This window comes from Agelaius phoeniceus, chromosome 7 (genome assembly GCF_051311805.1).
Source record: "Agelaius phoeniceus isolate bAgePho1 chromosome 7, bAgePho1.hap1, whole genome shotgun sequence".
Taxonomy (NCBI): Eukaryota; Metazoa; Chordata; class Aves; order Passeriformes; family Icteridae; genus Agelaius; species Agelaius phoeniceus.
The window spans coordinates 41,710,200-41,729,181 of record NC_135271.1 but is presented as its reverse complement, the minus strand read 5'-3'; the positions used below and the strand labels follow the sequence as shown (position 1 = coordinate 41,729,181).

The 18,982-nt window shown below is 39.4% G+C and overlaps 1 protein-coding gene across 1 annotated transcript; it reads left to right on the top strand.

The window, feature by feature from the left end:
- Nucleotides 1-18,895, top strand: LOC129122333 (protein mono-ADP-ribosyltransferase PARP14-like). The gene is made up of 17 exons (XM_054636055.2): nt 1-242; nt 1,732-1,871; nt 1,955-1,988; nt 3,048-3,284; nt 3,835-4,071; nt 5,143-7,379; nt 7,880-8,110; nt 8,343-8,564; nt 9,013-9,076; nt 10,031-10,180; nt 10,873-10,935; nt 12,577-12,744; nt 12,869-13,081; nt 13,163-13,771; nt 14,301-14,446; nt 15,745-15,919; nt 17,535-18,895. The coding sequence occupies exons 1-17, from the start codon at nt 50-52 to the stop codon at nt 17,819-17,821; spliced, it is 5,406 nt and encodes a 1,801-aa protein (XP_054492030.2). The 5' UTR covers nt 1-49; the 3' UTR covers nt 17,822-18,895.
- The last annotated feature ends 87 nt before the right edge of the window (nt 18,896-18,982 follow it).

Below are 18,982 nucleotides of genomic sequence, written 5' to 3'. Positions count from 1 at the left end.
CGGGGAATCGAAAGCGAAAACGCGCCGGGAGAGGAGCCGCTCAGGAGCCATGGAGGGGCAGTGGCCGTGCTCCTTCCCGCTGCTGGTGCGAGGGGACTGGGGCCCCGCCGAGCCGCCGCCCTCGCTCAGGAAGAAGCTGCTCTGCTACTTCCAGAGCCAGAAGCGCTCGGGCGGCGGCGAGTGCGAGCTGCGGACCGGGGACGACAGCGGGACCATCCTCGTCTGCTTCGCCCAGCCCGAGGGTGAGCGGGGCGGATCGGGGAGAGGGGACCCGCCGGGGCGGATCGGGGAGAGGGGACCCGGCGAGGGCAGGGGCCGGGATTAGCGTGTGGCCACCCTGCGGGGGTGTTGGGGTCGTAAATCGCAAGTCTAAACTTTCTGCAAGTTAAAAGATCGTTGCATGTAATAATATATGTCTGGTACGTGATGTGCAATATCTGTAGTATATAATATGTCGTATACACTCCCTCCTGTCCAATATAGAATAGACAGTATGTAAACTTGGTGTGATTCTTGCAGATGTCTGGCGCAGGTGCAAAAGTTGGAGTCGATCTTTGTGGGTCCCTTCTAACTCAGAATGTGATATTTACTTTATATATATATGCTTAGATTTGGTGCTTAGTACTAGCCTCTGGATTGTGTTTGGCATAAAGGCTGTAAGTGAATAAATATATCCTAGGAGGAATATATACAGGCATACTCAACTTGATGCACAGTAGTATTCTCTAAACTGCACTCGGAATAATAAATCTTATATTAACCTAACAATTAGATTAGTTACAGATATATATATATATAATATGTCATCTGTAACATGCACATATTTTTATAAGCTTGCAGCAAGCTGGAAAGGATTTAGCTGCAGTTGAGTTAAATGTATATATAGACATGCATGTATGTGCAGAAACACACAGATACCTATGTACAATTTTTCCTTTTCTTGCCTTAACGTGCTTCCCAGTTGCTGGCTCTCCTTGCTGGTAAATTCAGGACATACAGCCCAAAGAGCCATCCATTTCGGCACTGTCAAGAGGATTTTCAAGGCCGACTCTCCGGGTCCCCATGAAACCCGTGACAGAGCCGAGTTTTGCATCTCTGGCAGTTTTTCGCGGGAGTAATGTCCATGTCCTCTGAATGTCCTCTGCTGTCTTCCTTTTTTTTTTTTTTTTTTTTTTTTTGAAGGAAGCCGTTTGCATTCTGCGTCAGCATTGAGTTTAAAGCTCTTTCGTTTCGCGGGACGGTATATCTACGGTATATCTGTATATCCTTGTTCCGGCCAAGGCGAGGTTAACTTTTCCTGGAGCCAGGAAGGCACAGCAGCTTCCTGGGGAAATTCGATCCCCCTGAGCCGTGCGGTGGGGCACAGAAAGGGAAGGGAGGGATTTTTTCCGGCTTTTGTCGAGCAGCGGCCCGTGAATCGTTTATCAGTACTGATGTCGTTCCTGTTTTTCTTACTTCGTTGCTGTTTGTTTGTAGTTTATTGTTCTCATCTCGTCCTGTAATGCTTAACATTTTTGTGCCTTCAGTTCTCCTATCCATCCTGCCACGGCGGGGGAAGCTCACTACCTAGCGGTGAGGTCTGGCTCCTTTCAGTGGAAAGGAGCAGAATACCAGAAAATTGCAGAATATCATTCTTAAACTGCGACAGTGTCATAATGGTGGGAAAGTGCCATGCAATGTAAAGCTGTGTTTCCATTCACATTTTCACTGGGCTTTTTTGGGTTTTTTTAGTCAAGAAACGAGTTCTTGAGAGACAGTCGCATCAGTTGCATTTGGAAGGAGAAGGAGAATTGAGGTTGTTTGTCACAGAGCCTGAAACAGCACAAGCTACTAAAGAGGAAACATTTGAAGAAAAATCAGTTCCCACAAAGGTGAATAAAAATTAACCAGAGCTTTGAAATAGTGGTGAGAATGTCTAATCTGTCACTGATATTTGGCTTTCATTTTATTTTAGGCTTTGGATGCCATGAGCAGCCTTCAAACAAAAGGTAAAATGTTATCCATCACTCTATGTGCTGATTCTTCAGAAAACAAAAATGTTGGTGCTTTTCTCCACACAGGGCTTCCAGTTCTCCAAGTTGTCATCTATTTTGTAGTTATACTAGAGAGGAACCTGGAAATCTTCAGATCCTGCTCTCAATTGCTTCCTTGGGTCAGCCTGGCTTTCAGTTTTGGCTTTTTGGTATTTCCTTCATTGGACAGAGTGGACAAAATTACTCCTTCAGCAGTCTAGAAATTAGTAACTAGCATCAGAAGAACTGTTGCTTCTTATTTCTTTAGTTTTCTTCTTGGTGGTAGTGATAGGCCTTCAAAGGCAGCTGTCTTCTGGACATGTTATGGGTCTGATATCAGTAGTTTTTGTACCTCAGTGAGCAGGCAGAGCCAGCCTGTTGGTCATTCACCTCTGCCCTCATCTGTCTGCAAAGCTGGTGACATGATTGCCTCTGGCAGACCCTGGACTTTGGGATACTCAGTGGGTACCTCTGATATATTTTCTATTTACAAAATGTTGTTTCATCCCTGTCAGCCCTTTTTGCACACTGTCATGCTGCACTGATGCTGCTCCAGTGCTGTCATGCTGCACTGATGGCAGGGCACAGTGGTCATCAGGAGGCTTTACACCAAGTCACACGAAGCTACCTGTGGTCTGTGGTGCCTGTGGATGTCCTGAGCTATGTTCAGGCTTGTTTTGCCTGCACGGGGCTAAGAAACAGATGTAGAGGCTGCAAGGTCTCTGTCAACCCTTACTGACATCTGAGCAGCTGTGGTCTATCATGTCAACGGATTTTAGTTTTGTTTAGTCTCTGACCAGAGACATACCAGTGACATTGGTCTGTTTTTGTGCCACCAAAAAAGCTGCCTGCAGCCCTGCAGAATATTGCATCTGGGCTGTTTTGGATCTCAAAGTGTTCAGTGGTACCCTGCAGTATTTGTTTGGTTAACAATCCCTTTTTTTTGGGGAAGGAAAAGAGAGAAAGGGTCAGAAGAATCTGTTCATTCCAAGAAATGTGTACTGACATTTTATGCGGCTTATCTTTCTGCTGCAGATGATACAAAAGCCTCGAAGAAAGATGAGAGTTTTGTTCCAAACAGTGAACTCCAGGAGGAGGTTGACTCTGCAGAGGCCTCACGTTCGGTGGTATTTGAGAACACACAGAGATGCAATCCAAAGTGCTTACGGATACTGTTGGAGAACATCACTGGCCTGAATATAGATGTTGACTTTACTGTTGAACTGATACCTGAAATAAATGTTGCTGTAGTAACCTTTATAAAAAATATTGGTAAGACAGGATGACACTGTTATTAATTTCCATTTATAAGCATGAGTAATAGCTTTCAGAGCTTGATTCCTCTCCCATTAGAGATCCAGACTGTTTGAAAAAAGCACCTGGATTGTGATCTCTCAAGAAAAATGTCTTATATGCAGCCCCATAAAAGTGCCTGTGATCCGAATGTTACACTGAAAAAAGAAAATGGTGGCATCTTTATTAATTGAAATTGGATTAGAATGTTTTGTTGTTTCTGTCTTATTTTGGATTAGATGAAGAAGAATTTAAAGTGCACTGAGTGTGGGGATTATATAAAGTCTCCTTTAGAGAAGACAGTAAACTTATGAGATAGGAACAGAGACACAGTGGTAGTGAATAGCAGAGAGTAACATGGATTGTGCTTTCCCCCTTTTTTTTACAACACAGAATTATTTGGCACCAGAGTCAGTTTTGTTTCAAATACAGGGAGTAGACTCTGCTCATTTCTCTGCCTGAAGTGATAGCCAGGGCTGATAATGACTCAGGAAAACATGGTCAGTTCATACTGCTTTTCTGTTTACAGATACTAAAGAATTTGTTGAGAAATGTTCACAGAACAAGAGAGTCAGAGAATTCAACATGACTGCCCGGCTTCTTGAATCAACACAGAGCATCAAGGCTGAAAACCTACCAGAGAGCATTTCCTCAGACTACCTCACGGTGTACTTTGAGAGCGCACGGAACGGAGGGGGGCCCGTGGCAGATGTCCAGCTCTTCCCTGAGGAGAACTCAGCCATCATTACATTCTGTGACCACAAAGGTAACTCTGTCCTTTGCCTGAACGAGGTACTCACAGGCAGATAACCTGCAAGGAAGTTACTGAAAATATGGGCATTAGGAGAAGCCTGGCTTTCTGTTGCTGAAGTCAGTGTACCTGTCCTGTTCCTAGGAAGTGCTCTGGATGTAGAAATACTGCTGTGTGTCTAGGGCTTCAGTATCTATTGGGGGGGTTTGTTACCAGAGATTTATTTTAATATCTGCCTTGTCCATGGGTTTTTTTCACTGGTGTTCTTTCTCCATTTGCAGAGGTTTGTATATGCAATATAAAATTCATGGTACTTACAGGTAGAGGGACAGAGCAGAATCTGTGAATGGCTTTGTGTCAGTGACACAGTTGACTTTCAGAAATGAAAAAAGGTCAAATATCCTAATTTCTAGCTAATTAAGTCAAATATCTTCATTGTCAGAGAAGAACAGAGCTAAAGAACAATCTTGTTAATATTTCTTCCATTCCTTGAATCACTCTCCGGTTTTTGTGCCAGTGCAACGTCTGGTAAATATCTGTGAGGCGACTCCTGGCTTAGTAAATTTACTTTGACAAAAAGCTTTATCTGCCAGGTGGTTTTCTTCTGACTCTCAGGATTTTCTGAAGAATATTTTGTACATGAAGGTAAAACATAATTTGGATCATTGTAATGGAGTTTTAAGCTCCTGCCAACATTATAATTTCTTTGCTTTGTCCGTTCCAACAAAAATGGCAAAAAAAAGTAAAAATGCACTGGCACTAGGAGATTTATTTTAAGTTAAGAGTAAGGAGTATTTCATAGTAGTATGTTGATAAGGCCTTGCTCTGTGGTGGAGTTTCCAGGGGAAATGAGCAGGGTGTAGCTCTGCATGGAAATGCAGGCATGAGCATATTTACCAAACAAGTTGGAGCCAAGGCTTTTATCTTGTCCACTACAGAGTAGTTTGGAAATCAGAAAGACATAAAAACAGGTCTTTGAAATGGAAGAAAAGGAAAATCAATGTAATAATTCTAAGAATAGAGACATTTGCCTGATTTAAAGTTAATGATATATGTTTGTTTGTACATATGTGCACTGACTTTCAGATGTAACCACGGTCCTGAAAAAGAAACATTTACTGGACCAGACACTGATTTCTGTGTATCCATATTACCACTCCATGGGAACAGCTCTCTATGGAGAAGAAAGACCAGCTTTCAAGATGCCAGACCCCATTGGGGTGCCACTAGACCCATATGTATGGCAGTTTTTACAAAGGCATGCCAATCTGACCCAGGACATAAACCAGGAAATGGCAGTTTGCCATTCTGAGCTCAAATGGCCCCAGGCAGACTGTGCAAACCCAGAAGTTATGTTGTGCCCATCACCATCTCTCTGCAAGCAGGAAAAGCCAATGATTAAGTTGCTCAAGACATGGCAGCAAGATGCTTCCACTGAGTTCTCGCGTATCATGGCACGTTACATAGCTATAAAATGTAAAGTCAATTCATCAGGTTGGGAAGATGTGAAAAAAAGGTTGTCAAAAGATGTTGCTCTGATGATAACTGATATTTCTGAGGAGATGGTGGTGATTGCAGGCAACAGAGCAGCAGTGGACAGTGCAGAAAAAGAAGTGAGGGAATGCATGAAGCAAAGTGAAAGGGAAAAACAGAGCATAGAAATTTCTGTGTCAGTGATCCCAGGGAAGTATGCTGTGCTGCACAATGCTGGGTTAGAAGAGAATATTCAGAAGGAATATCCATGCCTAAAGCTCTTTTATGATGACAAAAAAAAGACTGTTCAGTTGTGTGGATTACCTGCAGAAGTATATAAAGTCAAAGCTGAGTTACTGGAAAAGGTATTGAGTATGCCATGTACATCAGTTCCCATTGACCGCCATGTTTTCCACTATCTGCAGTGTGTAGATAATAAAAAAACATCAGATATGTTATTCATTAGGGAAAAAATTATTGCTTTTTATGAACTTCAGGATGATACTCTGTTGCTATATGGAGATGCTCACAAAGATCTTCTAGAAGCAGAAAAGCAAATAAAAACAGGTTTAGAATACAAGTGCATCAATGTGGCGGATGGTGAAATTATGAAAAAGGATCAGTGGAGGGATCTTCTTCTCTCCTTGCTCAAGACATATAATTCTTCCCAGGAAATTGTCATCACTTGGGAGCCTGTTGGAAAAGAAAATACAATGACTATTGCTGGCTTTTCTAAGGCTGTAACAGAGGTTTATCGGAGACTTAATGCTTTTGTAGATAGAAACACAATCATTGAAAAAGTAATCCCAGCTAAATCAGGGGTAATAGTGCAGTTTGTAGAGAATGAGAAGTCTGGCGTTTGTAAAGAATTGAAGAAGAAAGGTGTGACAGTACGTTTTGACACCAAGACACCTTGTATTTCTCTGAGGGGACCCAGAGCAGAAATGCCAGAAGCATTCAACATGTTTCAAAAAACTGTCTCATCCCTTTACTCAAAAGATGTGCCAATTGATAAACCAGGGGCAAAGGAGTTCTTCACTGAGAGAAAAGATTTATGTATTTTAGAAGCAAAGCAGAATTATAGCTGTTTCATTAGGATTAAGGAAGAAGAAGAAGAACAGAAGGGTGGAAAAGCTGGTGATAAAGTGAAAAGAAAAGTCTACTATGAAAAAAACCTGCCAGGTGGAATTATGGTAGGAGTGTATAGAGGTGACTTGTGTGACTACCCTGTTGATGTTGTGGTGAATGCATCTAATGACAAACTAAAACACGTTGATGGGCTGGCTGAGGCACTGTCAAGGGCAGCTGGGCCAGCACTGCAGGAGGAGTGCAATGAGCTGGTGAGGAAGCTGGGGAATTTGCAGCCTGGCTGCGCAGTGATCACATGCCCTGGGAGACTGCCCTGCAAGAATGTCATCCACGCTGTCGGGCCCAGGTGGAACAGGGAGAGACCAGAAATGTGTGTGAACCTGTTGAAGAAGACAGTGAAAAAATGTCTACAACTAGCTGATATATACAATCATCATTCCATAGCTCTGCCTGCTATAGGTGGAGGGAATTATGGCTTTCCACCACAGATCTGTGCAGATTCAATTGTGACCTCCATCAGGGAGACCTTGGAAGAACTCACGGAGGACAGAAACTTGAAGGAGATCCATCTTGTGAGTAATTCAGAAGGAATTGTTCAGGTTCTGAGTGAGACAGTAAAAAAAGTATTTTCAGCTAAATCATTCTCCCCAAAATGGCTGAACAAAAGCCAGAAGGAGAATAGAAAAGGGGATCTGAAGATGATTACAACAAATGAAGGACTTTGCATCCGAGTGGAGAAGAAGAATATTCAGGAAGCTGTGGTAAGGCTTTACTTTTCTGACTCCTTTCTAACTTGATGGTAAGATCTTTCAGTTTAAATGAAAAAGGACAGACAGTAGGTTTCACAAGTACTTGCTGCATAAGGAAAAAACAACTGTGTGCTAGCTAAACAAGGATGCAAGCTTGCAAACCTTGAGTGTAGGTTGAGATCTGTTACTGCAGCCATTTCTAGATGGCAGCTGTGAATTTCAGGATGTTTCAATTCCCAGCTAGATCTTGTTTGTTTTCTAGATCCAAGGTCAACATGTAAAAGAGTTGTGGTTTTTTTTCTTAAAAAAAAAACTTAACTTAAAGTACTTTGTAAAAGTAACTGTCTTGGTTGGATATTAGGGGAAATAGGTACCTGTCTGGGCTGCTGTTTTGGGTATCCACTGGCATCTTGTTTCTTTTCCTGTGTGTTGCATTGGTAGGACTTCTAATCTTGGTGCATATTTTCGTTTGAATTCTAGCTGCAGCTGTTTTCATTGTAATCTTGTTGCAGACGGATGTTGTTGTCAACAGCGTTGGCACAGATCTGCTGTTTGGTGAGGGGGCTCTTTGCAAAGCCGTGCTGGAAAGAGCTGGGCCAGCTCTCAAAGTTGAGTTTGACAGCAAGAAACAAAGTCAGAACTCAGGTCCTGGGAGTGTGGTCTGCACCAGTGGATGTGCTATGGCCTGCAAGTCCATCTTTCATGCCATAATACCCAAGTGGAGTGGAGCACAGACAGAGAAGGTATATTTTAATTATTAACCCCCAATCCACCCCAGCTACATATTTGTTTGGGATCTGGCCTGAAATTTCAGGTTTAAATATAGTTAATTTAGTTGACTTGACTCCATTCTCTTCCGTTGGACTGACCTTAAAGATGTCTTGATGCACTCAGAGCTGCTGATCATACCAGTTTCTTTGGAACTATTCATAAATTATGCCTTTAGAAAAAAAGTACCTTTGCTGTGTTTTACAGGACCTAGAACATGCAATCAATTTCTGCTTGAAGAAAACTGAAGAACTTGGACTGAAATCGATCACTTTCCCAGCTATTGGGACTGGAGGATTTGGATTTCCTAAAATCATTGTTTCTAAGTTAATGTTTGATGTGTTATTCAGGTTCAGTAGTAGTAACACTCTGAAGAATCTCCAGGAAGTCCATTTTCTCTTGAATCCACATGATACTGATAACATTCAGGTAGTTCTTCTCAGGACAAATCTGTCTTTGTAACATACTGCTCTGTTTACACTTTAATAATCTGTTTTACTTATACTGCTTTCTAAGGGAATAATTTGGCACTTTCTTACTGCTGTGGGCCAGCAACAGTGGGATGTCTTTCCAGTGTCTCTGAAATACAAACTCTCAGCAAGCAGAAGCTGCAGACAAAATTGGCCTTGCTGTTGGCACTGTAAAAGCCTTTAGATGCTTCCTTATCTTTTGACAGAGGAGTTCTAGCAATGCAGAGCTATCTCTTATCACACTGTCCACACTGGGTCTTCTGCTGTTATTAACACTTAAATATGACTATAAAATGTGTGAGGTGTCTCAGCAAGAGGCTACAAGACTGTTAATGTTAATTACAGAAACATTCAGTGTACGTACTGTGAAATGAATACTATCTTGAATACTTTTTTTCTCTTCTTAGGCTTTTACCACTGAATTAGCACGTAGGGCAGATGAAAGTGGCAATGCCGCAGCAGCACAGCCAAGTAAGTTGTGTAGGGATGGGACAGAATGTAAATGTTATTAAGTGGTTTTACGTGTATCAGGAAACAAAAGAAATATCATCAGGGCACAGGGCATTTTTTGTCCTCCTAATGGACTTGCATTCTTAAATGTCATTTGTAAAATTCTTAGAGAGGAATTTCTTTTGTTGAGGGCATGCTGAACTCTTAGTGAGACCAGTCTTATCAAAACAAAAAGGGTGTTCTGATAGGAGACACAGTAGTTTGTCCTGCTTAAGGGATATAAGAACTTGCAATCACTTGGCCAAACAAGCCATAAATAACATGTATTTCTGTAGCTTTAATCTCCTACAAATATATATTTATATATACAGAGTGGATAATTTCCTTTCCATTTATTAATTGACAACAGTGGGACACAATAACCAAAACATGAATGCACTTCAACAAGGACAGAGGCTTATTTGTAAGGATATAAAACCCTTCCTCTTCAGTTGCTGAGTATCAAAGAGATGAAGTTAAGAGTGGGCAGATAAAATATGAGTTAAGTTAGATAAGTTTAGACTACAAGAAAGGAATAGTTTTGTATCCATGAAGGTAAACGTGAAATAACTTGCAAAAGGAATGTGATCTGATCTCCATTACTGGCAACACTTAAGCTGGATGCTCCATTTCTTGTAAGAATAAATTCAGGAAACTGTTACACAGCTGGTCAGATCAGATAAACCCTGAAGCCATTTTCTGAATTCATATTGCATAAATTTACAGGAATAGAAATGGTTTCACTTCCATAGCACAAACAGGAAGAATACTGTACCTCTCAGCTTTCAGAAATGGAATAAAAACAGAGACACTCTACATCCATCAAACTGACCTAGAGTATATTCCTTAAAAGGATAAGGAGTTTCAATCAGTGGAAGAGAATAATACTCCAAACTAAAGGAGAAGTGATTTAATGTATTTTTCTTTCCCTTGCAGGTTTCATTAGTCCTGTTTCTACTAACCTATTGGGAGTTCATGAAATGAAGATTGGTTCCATCACTCTGCAAGTAATTAGTGGAGATATTACCAAGGAAGATACAGAGGTTATTGTAAACATAGCAAATTCAACTTTTGATGCCAAAGCAGGTAATATGTTGAATATGTAGTTCCTTAGCAATAAATCTGGGCTAGTTTTTAGAAGGGGGTACAGGAAAGAATTGTCCACAAGGGAAACTTTTATGAAGCATTTTTCAGATGAGTTATTTTCATAAAGAGTTATGATTAGCCAGGAAATAGATCTTAAACAGGTTTTTTACATGTCCTGAATATTTGATTTCATTTTCAAACAGAAGGCATCTGACCATATTTTTCTTGCTTAAAACCATAAGTATTTAAATGGAATTTTTAGATTAAGTATAATTATAAAAAAATACACTTATCCTAAAATGTTTCACTGGAAGACAAAGCTCTGGTTAAGTAAATTGCCCTATAAGAAGCAGATGGTTTTCACATAGTGAATTATAAGCCTGCAAGGTACCAAATGATACCAGTTCAAAGCCATTGGAGAGTTTGGTGAGGGGCATATGGGTTTGGTGAGTGAAACAATGAAACAGGAGTTTTTAATGACTTCTAACCAGCAGTGAAGGAAACGTTCTCTCTGCAGCCAAAGCTGTGTGTCATGGACAGTACTTAGGGAAACTGTCACCGTTTTGAACTTTGAGGTATCTTGCCATAAAGCAATTTAGGGTATTTGTAGGGTACAAAAGTTGGGTAGAGTTTTGAGTAGAGATAGTTGTGGAGACTTTATGAATGTGTGTGCTTTTCTTATGTGATTTAAGGGGTCTTCAAAGCAATTATGGATGCTGCTGGTTCCCAGGTAGCAAAGGAATGTGCTCAATATGGTATGTTAAAGCCTATTATTTTTTTGATAATTCTTTTTTTTTCGTGTTCATTCTCACTGAAAACTTAAAGTTGCTTTATAATTCTCTACTCTGACATAATTGTTTTATCTGATTAATACAGCTTTCATTTTTAGGAACTTTGAAAAGTCCCCTTCTTGTTTTGACATATACCTTGAGAATTTTTCTTTTCATATTTGTTTATCAATAACTAAAACATCTCTGTGTTAGACACTTTATTCTCGTACTGGATCCAAAACATGGCCCTGCACTGGCTACTAAGAGGAAAACTCACTCTATTCCAGCTGAAATTGGGACAACCCTGATCACGAGTTCTTCCATTGTCTGCATTCTGCCAGACCAGTAGAGCAGTAGAATTCGAGCTCATTGTGGTTGGTCTCTACAAGCACAGAAAGGGACATTTTAGATGCATAACCTAAATGTGCCTGCTCTGAGTCTGGAAACTGATTTTAAAGATGGAGTTTCCTGGATTTTTTTCCCAGCCTTTGGCTCTGTAGAAACATATGTACAAACACACATTTATCATTAACCTCAAATCAGGTAAATGTCTCTGTTCTTAGAACTATTACACTGATTCTTATTTTCTTGTTCTTTCATTTCAAAGAGCTGTTTTTATGTCTTTCTGATTTCCAAACTACTCTGTAGGGGACAAGATAGAAGCCTTGGCTCCAACTTGTTTGGTAAATATGCTCATGCCTGCATTCCCATGCAGAGCTACACCCTGCTTGTTTCCCAAGGAAACTCCACCACAGAGCAAGGCCTTATCCATACTACTATGAAATACTCCTTACTCTTAACTTAAAATAAATCTCCTAGTGCCTGTGCAGTTTTTACTTTTTTGTAGGAATGGACAAAACATAGAAATTATAATGTTGGCAGGAACCTAAAGCCCCATTACAGTGTTCCAAATTACATTTTAACTTCATGTACAAAATATTCTTCAGAAAATCCTGAGAGTCAGAAGAAAATCACCAGGCAGATAAAACTTTTTGTCAAAGTAAATTTATCAGTCTGATCTCAGTGCTTGCAGAGCATCTTACTGTCATTACCTTTGTGATCTGTGAGGTGGTCTGGATCTCTGTGCTCATCAGTCCATTCATCCTCACAATATGATTCCATTTTGTAAGCAAACATGAGTGCTCTGAGAAATCACAAACAGCTTTTTAAAGATTCCATATTGTTCTTAAATCAATTGGTCATAATCTTAATGATTTTATTTTAGCCACTCAGCTCTGCTGCAGTATAAGAATTCAGGCTTTTAAGGAATAAGTGGCATAAGAAAGGTTTTCACATATAAATTAATTTGGCATGCTTTTAAGTAGAAGTGAGATGTATTCAAAGTCATCATAAATTCTTATATTGTACTTAATAGGAAAATACTTTGTAGCAGAGGTCTTAGGAAATTAGAAAACACACATTTACTTGAATTAATTTCTCAAAGAAACTCTGCAGATTATTTGAAAAGAAAACCAGAATCAAGTAAACTCACAATAAAATAGCTCACAGTGGATTTCTTAGCACTTTCTCTACTTCTCTTGTACTACCAATATAACAGAAAATACTACCAAAAGAGATTGCCACTTTGTAAATATTATGTCTCCTTCTTTATCTTCTCTCTTCCAGCTGGGCAGTGTCAAAATGGCTTTATTACTACACAGGGTGGGAACCTGTTATGCAGTAAAATCATCCATTTGATTGCTGATAACCAGGTGAAGACTCCGGTCTCCAAAGTGCTTCATGAGTGTGAGCAAAGGATGTACAAATCTGTTGCCTTCCCAGCTATTGGAACAGGTTTGTTTTTTCTTGGGAAAGCAATGTCTGATGGGGGCAGTACAGAAACAGACAAACTTCATATGGGTAACCCTAGACTTGCATAAAAACTGTTCACTGATATGTGCCTTTTATTTTTGTTTAGGTCAAGCAGGACTGAATTCAGCCAAGGTAGCTGATGAAATGTTGGATGCTATTGTGGAATTTGCAAGACAAAAATCAGTTCAGCATTTACAGACAATTAAGATCGTGATCTTCCAGACAAATATGCTCAGGGACTTTTATGAAAGCATGAAGAAAAGAGAAGATTCAGATTCATCCAAAACAGAATCAGAATCATGGTTATCTATGTTTAAATGTAAGTTATTTTCTGTGTGCATGGGCAAATAAAACTGAAGTTCTTTTATTTACAACTAATAATTGATGTATTTATCCACAGCATTTTTTTGGGGCAAAAAACAATCTTCTGAGAAGAAAAAGTCTGTGATTTTGGAGAAGAAAGTTAATTTAGTCACGTTTCAAATTTGTGGAGAAAGCCAAGAAAAGGTGGATGCAGCTGAGTCCTGGATAAAGGATTTAATTTTAAAGGAACAGTTTGAAAACACTATTTCAGATGAGGCAATTGAAAATTTTGATGAGACGCAATTTGCCATTTTGGAAGATCTCCAGAGAAGAAAGCAAGTCACCATTGAGATTTTAAATAAGCTTTCTCCCCCTCAAATTAAAATTTCTGGTATTAGCAGGGATGTGTGTTTTGTTTCTCAAAAAGTTCAAGAAATGATCAAAAAAATTAAGTCTACTGAAGAAGAGCAATCCAAGGCAGAACTTCTTTTTAACCTGGTAGAATGGAGGTATCTAGGAAGCAATGATAGCTTTGTTCCTTTTGATAAATTGACAAATATGCAGCTGGAGCATGCCAAAATGGCTAAAAAGCCATATATGAATGTCAGAATTAAAAATAAGAACTACAAGGTGGATCTGAATACTCTAAGGGCTACTGACGACCAAGGAAAAATTAAAATCCTTCAACGTGTGAAAAAGGATGAAGGTAAATAACACTTTTGTTAAATAAAAAAACTTGAATAGTTATTATTGAATGATGATTTGGATAAATGCAAGCTCAGGTATCCCAAAGAAGTAAGGTATTCCTTAGCTTTTTTCCCTTTTTCTTTTTTTTCCCTCAGCCAGGAGTTTTGGGTTTCATAATCAGTGGGAAGTATGAGTGAAATCAGAGCACCAGTTTTAAGTGCAAATATTGTCTGCATATATGTGACTGGTGAGCATAGATTTCATGCTTAAATCTGACAAAGGAAGTGGTGTATGAAGAATACATAAAATTCTTCTGGAGTTTTAAAGCTGGTTTTAGTTAGATATTGGTATGGGGATAATTAGACAAAATGTAAAGGCTTTACAGTGTATTACAGAACCAGTGATTCTTGGAAGAGCAAGAGCACTTGTTGAATGAAGTATTGCAGAAGGTGCTGTCCTCTTTGTCCTCTCTGTGCACGTGGTTTGCAAGATGTGCCTATGGAGCTGAGCTAGTTGTCTGTCATAATAATGCAACCTCTGTTTTGCAGATATGCAGTCAATAGAGCTCCCTAGGGAGTGGACAGACATGCAGAATGAACAGGTCAAAGTGGTGGAGCTCAAGCCATCGCATCCTGAATACACAACAGTTGAGAAGATGTTTAAGACAACATCTAGTAATTTTAACATAGAGAAGGTGATACCATATGGGGTGGGGAGGGGGGAAAATGTCAATGCTTGGGCAAGAAACAATAAACTTCCTAAATATGTGCTTATAAGGTGTCTGCAACCCAATACGCCCTTTGTATGTCAGTCTCCTCAGCACTGCACAGGGTGAATATAAATCAGAGCAAGTTTCCTAAGAGCTATTCTGCCATTTCTGCCATCTAATGGTGCAAAACCAGTGACCGTCAGTCTTCAGGCTGACTCTTTGTTCAATTAATGTGGTACTCTCTAGCTAATATGGTACTTCCAATTAGGAAATTCTATATTGAAATGGAGGCATGAGCAAATGCATTCAGAATACAAAGAAAAATACAAAGTCCTTGCAGACTGATACAAAGCTTTGGACTAATTTACAACTTAAACAGGCTTGGCTGTCAGTTTTAACCAGTGTCAGTATTTGATCCTGCTTATTTAGAAGTCTGCAACACAAAGCACAGAGATTTAATTGCCAGGGAGAAGATGGAATTGTTCTGAATCAAGAGAAGAGATAAACAGTAGAAAATACAATCAAATTAGGAGTGAGAATAATGTGTTTAAAACATCATGAGCTTCAATGAGCATGGTCAAGAAAACACACAAAGAGAACAAAATATTATGTATTACAGAAAAAAAAAATCAAGTAATGACATTAGGTCTTTTTCTGTTAAAAATGGAAAGCTGTTACAGAAGTGTCTTTAAAATTATACTTTGTTGGAGACACTGCTTTCCCTTAAGCTATATTCACATTGTTGGCATAGGGAGCCAGCAACATCCATCCTCCCACCAAGTGATTTTTATATAGTCATTTCTTATGGGTTGCTAAGCTACACATTAGAGGAAGCAATTTTGACTTGCAAGCTTAGATCTAGAAGAGAAACTTAACCTAATGCTATTGCTACACTCTGTCCTTTAGTGAGAAAATAATCAGTAAAGATGATTAGGATGTATAGAAGGCATCTTATATCATTGCCTCTAGCAGTGGTACAGCAGCCTGTTGCTAGAAATGTCAGTGCACAGCTACCACAACTGCTGGGTACCTGGTACACTTAGCAAGACAAATGTATACCCAAAATTACTGAGCTTGAAACTCTCTTATGAACTGCTTTGGTTTGTGATTTTTCAGGATGCCTACATAGTTCCTCTACCCAAACCTCATGCTACCAGGATATAGTGAAAATTGCTGTAATTCTTTCAGTTTGATTTCATTTTAATGCTTTTCTGCCATGATAAATATTCATCCCTACCCCATTTTTCCCTCATATAAATATAGTTAATTTTGTAATTTTGCAGATTGAAAGAATACAAAATCGCATCCTCTGGCAGACATACCAACTAAAAAAAAAATCTATCTGTGAAAAGAACAAAAATCAAAATAATGAGAGGTTGCTATTTCATGGGACAGCTGCATCTTCATTGAGTTTGATTAACTTCTATGGATTTAATCGTGGATTTGCTGGAAAGAATGGTGAGTCATTATCCAAATCAGTTAATTTCCTAGGCATGTATGAGAGCTGCAGGGTGTCAGCATTATAGTGCTGTCAGCACAACATGAAAGCTGAATGAAATTAGAGAACACAATAATAAACAACTCCTGAGATTAATCTGTATGGACAGAGGAATTATTCTGTTCAGTTAATCACTTGTTGCTGGCTGCCACCAGGTAAAGGATATCAAAAAGAGTTCCCCTGCTCTGAAATGAAGCCTGGGCAGCTTCTGGGAATTGGTTTGTATCATTTACCTAGAGAAAGGAACAAGAAACACTATTCAACATCCTTAGCTGATGTAACAGCTGCTAGCTGGTGGTATCTCCTCTCCTCTTAGACAAAGACAGGTAGCAAAGTAGAAGTGCAAATCCTTCTCCTGTTGCCTCCACAGATTAGGACAGTGTAAGATCCCACATCTGTACCAATTTTATGCTTACAAAATCTGTGAGATCCATTAGTTAATTCTTAGCCTTTAACAGTTGTTAGAGACAACTTAAATATTTAACATAAAGATATTCTGCAGTAGGTAAAAGCTTGTTCTGTCCACTTCCTCTAGTACAGTCTTGTTACGTGTATTATTTGGCAGCAATCAAAGATGAAGGACAGGATCCAAAGAAGTGGAACATGGACTGAACTGAGGTGCTCGTTGATTTTAGTGGCCATGTAGCCTCACTTCAGAAATCCTTAATTTTTGTTCTTAATGTTTTCTTCCTTAAGACAGAGTTGTACATGCCTAGGGCTGATTTGATATTGAGAGAGCTGGGCAGCTTAACTCAGATCTAGTTGATACTTCAGTGTGGTCTGGATCCAAAGACCTTTCTCTGTCTGGATCCTCTGGAGGTACTAACTCTGAGATTTTCTTCAATAAATGAAGCCCAGCATACACAAAATATATGCTGGTTGTGCACAGGTAGGAATGGCAGCCACCACTTCTTTTTAAAACATGATCAGAGGAGATGTAGTTTTGCTTTCCTGCTCTTTGGTAGTGTCAGGAGGTTGGATTTACTCAGGAAGCAAGAGCCGTAGATCCCCATGTCCTCTCTCTGCTTGTGGGTATTAACATCCACCTTTTCATCTCAGCTGTGATTAATGATTGGGAAGGCACACTTGCCTTCTGTCAGGCTGGGTAGCCAAGCAAAAGTATCCAAAGATCAGGGCAGCCAGATAGGAAGGACCTCTTTGGCCTGAACAGCTTTTTACCAATGTCAGAAAAAAGAAATCTGTCTTGAACAAAGACATGTGATTTCTCTGACTTGCTGAGAAGTGTGACTAGAAAACTGTAATAACACTTACATCGTCATAAGTCCAAAAGCCTCTGAAGAATTGCAATTTGATGGATTGCAGGCTAAACTATGTTAAACAGAGGAGCCCTTTTCTCCATAGGAAAGAGAAGTCAAAACCTGGGTGTTGATACGTATCTGCTATCTATGTGGATTCATATTTGATTCTGATACACAGGATTAGTACTAGAATTTCGTGTTTGAACTCTAACCACATTTATAGATTCTGCAGAGTTAAAAACAAAAAAGGAGTTTTAGAGATTCTGAGGAGAATAAGAACACTAACTGTATTTGAAAATGTTGTTTTTCCTAACAGCTGCAGTCATTGGAGACGGAACCTACTTTGCTGTCAATGCAAGTTACTCTGCTCAGGATATTTATTCCGTTCGACATGTGAATGGCAGAAAACACATGTACTTGGCTCGGGTCCTGACTGGGCAGTACTGTGTTGGGACAGCAGGGCTAAAGACTCCACCACCAAAGAGCCAAGCAGATCCTACTGACCGCTACAACAGTGTGGTTGATAACGTGTCTAATCCAACAATGTTCGTCATATTTAATGACATTCAGGCATATCCACAATACCTTATTACTTTCAAATAGTAGAATGATCTTAATAGTCCAGAAAATTTTAGTGCCTTTTACATTTAAGAATTTACAGAGCACTTTTTAATTCTTTTTACATCTAGGTTTCTTCTTTATTGATCTATCCATGTGTTGAAATATGTCTTCAAATTATCAACAGAAGGACTAACATAAGCAAATATTTTAGAGCATGCTATTTCATAACTCACATTTCAAGTTCAGTTATGCAGAGATGTCGGCAAGAACTGTGAGAACAACTTTAACTTCTTTCTACACAAGGCAGAAGGGAGTGGTAGAGGAGGAAGGTGCTCTGCCTTACCTGTGTCCAGCAGTAAGAGGTGTAGGGTAGGTCAGAGCACCTCTGCATGTTCCTGTTTCCAGTAGTCACCATAAAGCACCTTCTTGTGAGGATTTATTTAAAATGTTCTGTGCTAAGGGAATCTGAAAGATCTTTTCCAACCAAAGCAGTGCTGTGATTCTGATTACCTCGCCCACCAGCAGAGTTTTCAGTCATCCTTAGGTATCCACTCAGCCTTGGTGCTAAAAGTCTGGAAGAAAAAGAATGAACATGCACTTTGCATTTATTATTTCAGCCCCTTTACCTACTTGTCTGTTACCTTAGCATACTTTGCTTATTCCTTAGTATAGATTACTATATTCATACCCATTTCTTAGGGGAATTCTCTGTAGTTCCCTCCTGTTACTTCCAGGAGTAATTGCTTTGCCACTAACTGCTAAAGTACTTTGCTTCCACAAAGTAATTGCTTTTGCAATTTTCAAGACTGGAAGGAGAGACTTTAAATTTTATTCTTTTCAATACTGAAGCATGAACCATTTTGTAGAATCACCAATTTGCAGAGTCATTTTTAAAGTTCTCTAAAAACTGAAAGTAATAGCACCTTTGCAAGTAGTACTTTTAATCACATCCTAACCTTAAAACTGCCAATCTAAAGCCATATAGGCAGATTAAGAAAAGTAGTTTTAAAAAGCTATATTGTATTGATGAGCTGCAAGAGGGACACATTTCACTTAAAAGTGTTTCTTCATATTTGAATTTGTTACAGTGATGCAATAAAGACTTCAAAGACAAAATGGTTTTCTTGTGTTGTCTTAGTGACGACTTGTGCGTACAAATTCCAGGTGAAATTATTCTGCCTTAGTCAAAAAAAGACATGTGCT

Bases quoted from the DNA above. Each gene is read 5' to 3' on its own strand.
- LOC129122333 (XM_054636055.2), top strand. From the start codon at position 50: ATGGAGGGGCAGTGGCCGTGCTCCTTCCCGCTGCTGGTGCGAGGGGAC. The intron at 8,111-8,342 runs GTATATTTTAAT...TGTGTTTTACAG, and splicing joins GTGGAGCACAGACAGAGAAG to GACCTAGAACATGCAATCAA. The intron at 8,565-9,012 runs GTAGTTCTTCTC...TTCTCTTCTTAG, and splicing joins ATGATACTGATAACATTCAG to GCTTTTACCACTGAATTAGC.